Source organism: Crocodylus siamensis, chromosome 4 (genome assembly GCF_052110815.1).
Source record: "Crocodylus siamensis isolate JL-2025a chromosome 4, ASM5211081v1, whole genome shotgun sequence".
NCBI lineage: Eukaryota > Metazoa > Chordata > Crocodylia > Crocodylidae > Crocodylus > Crocodylus siamensis.
In genome coordinates, this window is record NC_143398.1 from 103,420,321 (window position 1) to 103,424,430 (window position 4,110).

The window sequence follows — 4,110 nt, forward strand, 5'->3', positions numbered from 1 at the left end:
CCTAATGTTATATTCATAGCCATAAATTACTCGCTACACTTTCTTTGCATACCTTATCTATACACTTGCAAAAGTGGGTAAATAAAAAGCTGAGATGCCTGAGAGAGCCAGCTAGAGAGAGAATGGATGGAGACGTATAACGGTTATTATTTTCATAACTAAACATTAGTTCTACCATCGGTTAAAACAATGAGTGTTTGTACTGAAGTAATGAGGGAATTAGCGATCCTCCCCCTTAAATCACATATTAAGGAGGCAAGGAGGCAGGGGCGTAGGCAAATGCATGTTTAAAGATATCCCGTGATGCAAATACATACATACATACATACAGTTTTTACACACACACACACACACACACACATATACATACATACATACATATATATATCTATACATATATAATATATATCTATATATAATATAGTAGATATATATACACACCTATATATAATTTTATATAGATATGTATATATCTATATCTATATAGATATATGTCTATATATGTATCTATACACACACACACACACACACACACATCCGGTGTATTCAAGCCAGCGGAGTTGAGATTTTTTTCAAAATGTAATCCCGGGCAGATAAATGGTAATTGGTACGCAAAACCAGGCTAGATTTTTAACTCTGCAAGACACACTGGTTCTCTCCCTCCTTTGTGGGTTTTTTTTTTTTTTTTTTGTAAGATGCATTTTGCGCTTGGCTTTCCGCTTGGCTTGATGCACGCAAACTGAATTTGCAAGTAATGCAGGAGCCAGGCAAAAAAAAAAAAAAAAAAAAATTAGGAGGCGAATTCTGGTCACGTCCTTGCTAACTGACAACAAGCAGGCCAGCCAAAAAGGAGGAGGGGGGAAAGAGTCCAATTTCTTTTTGAATCTTGGTAATTGGGTACTTTTACACGCAGATCACGCTATTTGGATAGAATAACAAGCTTAGAAAGATCAGTGTCTCTAATCTGCCACACATTTCTACTTCTCCGCTTTTTTTTTTATTTAGCTCCCTCCTCCCTTTCCCCAGTGATTTTTTTTTTAAATTTATTTATTGCTTGTCTCGCATAAATATAGCAAAGGCAACAAAGTAGCGTGTATTTTTCGGTGGCACTAACTATGCGTTGGCCCGTATTGTCTGTCCTCTTCCCCGTTTCGCGGGAGGCTGCCCGGGGCCGGGGCAGAGCAGTGAAAATGTGGGATGCAGCGCCCTCTTTTTTTAGGGTTCATTCTTTTGGGAAATTCTTTAATGTGCAGTGATTTCACGAAGGACAATGAAGCCATTAATCATCCCTTCGCCTCTTGCTTTGGATACACATTTGCAACACAGAAGGGCAAGAAAACAATCGTCATACCTCCATAGCTTTGCATACATATGCCTATGTCTACATATACATGTAAGTTACATCCATCACAGACAACAAAACAGGTCATATGCAACTTCTCCCTGGCAGGGGGAGGATCACTTCACAGTTTGCCCCTTCACACGGAGGGGCAGGAACCAAATATACATGCAATAGGCAGCTGATCATTTTCATTAAAAAAAAAAGAGTTTTATTACGAAACTAGTTTGTATAAAACAGGGTTATACAGGACCTTTGTAAGTTTGTAATAGAACAATAAGAAAAGGCAGTGGCGTCAGGTTCTCGTTTGTTTGCTTGCTGGTTTTTTTGTTTTGTTTGCTTTTTTCCCCCCCTTTCCCCCCTCAAAAAAAGGCAGCATAGACAACAAATGGCTCCCGTTTGGCGTTTGGACAATAGCTGCATAAAACTTTGTTCACTCTGAACACGGTTTAATAACATTATTAATACATTAAGAAAGTTGCTATAAAGTAAGACACGTTGGTGCTAAAGTACATCTGGAGGAACCCCCGAGTCCTTTACAACAGCCACATACAAAAGATGGCAGTTGTAAGGTAAGGTGGGACTACACGTCTAGAGAGCAGGAGGTAAGAAGCATGACATATTCCCCCCGAAAAGGACACACGCACACACAAAAAGTATCAAGATATACACATTTTAAAACCATTTGTACAAAACCTCTATAAATCTCTCTCTCTCTTATGTACAAAAATAGCTTAATATATCCCCAAACTGGTTAGGATAGATACAAATAGATTTGTTTTGTTTTGTTTTGTTTTTCTTATAATAAAAAAATTCACAAAAAAAGATTGGAAGCATTTTGAGGAGGGAGGTGGTAGCAAAAAAAGAGGTCGGGGTGGGGGAAGGGCTCTTTGAGTACAGCAGAGTTGAATTTCCAAAATGAGGGGACTAAGTTTGTCCACAGGGGGAAGGGGCCAGGGCTGGAAGTGGGGGAGGAGGAGGAGGAGGATGCGGGGAAGAGCTCCTCGCTGGGTGGAGGGTAGGCAGCGCTCTTCCCCGGCCGGAGGTGGGGGGGACACCGGCCGGTGAGGCCGCATGCTTGAGCAGGCAGGTTTCAAGTCCGTCGTGGTCCTTGTGGATCATCTGAGCGGAGTGCAAAGGCAGTGAGTGCTTCAGTCTTCCTGGAGAGGCGCCCCCACTCCCCCTCGTGTGCTTGGGCTGGAGAGATCTCTGCACACGCTCATTCTTTCTCACACACACACACGCGCGCGCGCGCACACACACAGATTTCCTCCGTGTCCTCCCGAGAGGAGCGGGAAGAGGGGTGGGGGTGAGCGGGGAGGGAAGCCCCGCGCCCAGGAGCATCCTCCCCGGGCCGGGCGACTCAAAACCAGCTGGTGAAGTCCAGCAGCTCCTGCTCCTCGGGGCTGAGCGGGTCGTAGGATCCTTCGTCGGAGGAGTAGGAGGAGACGGGCGAGCCGGCCATGGAGTTCATGTCGTTGGCGTAGCCGGGGGAGATGGTGGGCGAGAGCACGCCGGCCTGGAAGGCGGCGCTCACGGCGTCGTGCTCGTCCAGCAGCTGCTGCAGGGCGCGGATGTACTCGACGGCGGAGCGCAGCGTCTCCACCTTGCTCATCTTCTTGTTGGCGGCGCCGTTGGGGACGTGCTCCCGCAGCGTGGCGAAGCCCAGGTTGACCAGCTTCACGCGGTTGCGCTCCCGCTCGTTGCGCCGCGCCACGGCCGCGGGCTGCTGCTGGGGCAGGCTGTAGCCGAAGCCGCTGAAGTTCAGGCGCCGCTTGCAGCGCATCAGCTCCGGCGACGACGAGCGCTGGCGCTTCACCGGCTTGGCCGCCGCCCCCTTGCCGCCCGGGGACGCCTGCCCGCCCGCCGGGCTCGGCTGCTGCTGCGGCTGCGGCTGCTGCGCGCCCCGGGGGGCTGCGAAGAAGCAGGCGGGCTGCAGGAAGGGCTGCGGCTGGCTGGCGCTGCTGTCCATCTTGGCAGGGCTGCCGCTGGCCATTGGCAGCCGCGGGGGAGCGGGGCGCCCGGCGGCCGCGGCTGGCCCGGGAGGTGGCGGGGGGGAAGGGAGAAAGGAGGGAAGGGGGAAAAAAAAAAAAAAAAGGCAAGGCAGCAAGGGCAGGGGGGACGGCGCGAGGCCTGGCCGGGCCGGGCCGGGCCGGGCCGGGCGAGCAGGCGGCCGGGCTGGAGGCAGCGCGCCCGCTCGGCCCCCCTGTGCACCGGGCGGCTGGGAGGCTCGTGGCGCTCGCGTGTGCGCGGCCCGCCTTGCAAAGCCCCCTTTGCAAAAAAGTGCCTGGGGATTGTGTCTCTTATAAGGGGCGGCCGGGGCTCCCCCCCGCACACACACACACACACACACACACACACGCACGCAGCCCCCCTCCCCTCGCGGGACCCCCCTCCCCTCGCCTCTCCCCCCCCCCTCCCCGCACACTCTGCACCTTGCGCCGTGCACGCTCCCCGGCTTTGCAATGAGTGGCCGCGGGCCGGGCAGCGCCGCTGCCTTTTCAATGCGGGGGGGAAACACAACCTCCCCCCACACACACACACACCCACACACACGCACGGAGCGAGCCCCGCACACACGCGCTGGCCCCAGCTCCGCCCCCCCCAGCCTCGCACACCCCCCATTCATTCACCCTCCTCCTCCCCGCCCCGCCCCGCCCGGGTTTGTTGTTGCAAGTGCGTGCGCCAGGCGCGTGCCGCGCTCCCGGCCGCTGAATAAACAACCCGGCCGGCCCGGGGGGAGGGAGGCGTGTGTGAGGGGCGCGGGGGGG

At 53.1% G+C, this 4,110-nt stretch overlaps 1 protein-coding gene across 1 annotated transcript; it reads right to left on the reverse strand.

Moving 5' to 3' along the window:
• Positions 1-1,560: 1,560 nt before the first annotated feature.
• Positions 1,561-3,335, reverse strand: ASCL1 (achaete-scute family bHLH transcription factor 1). The gene has a single exon (XM_090041094.1). It carries the CDS (start codon positions 3,333-3,335, stop codon positions 2,703-2,705), a length of 633 nt encoding a protein of 210 aa, XP_089897220.1. The 3' UTR covers positions 1,561-2,702.
• Between the last annotated feature and the right edge of the window lie 775 nt (positions 3,336-4,110).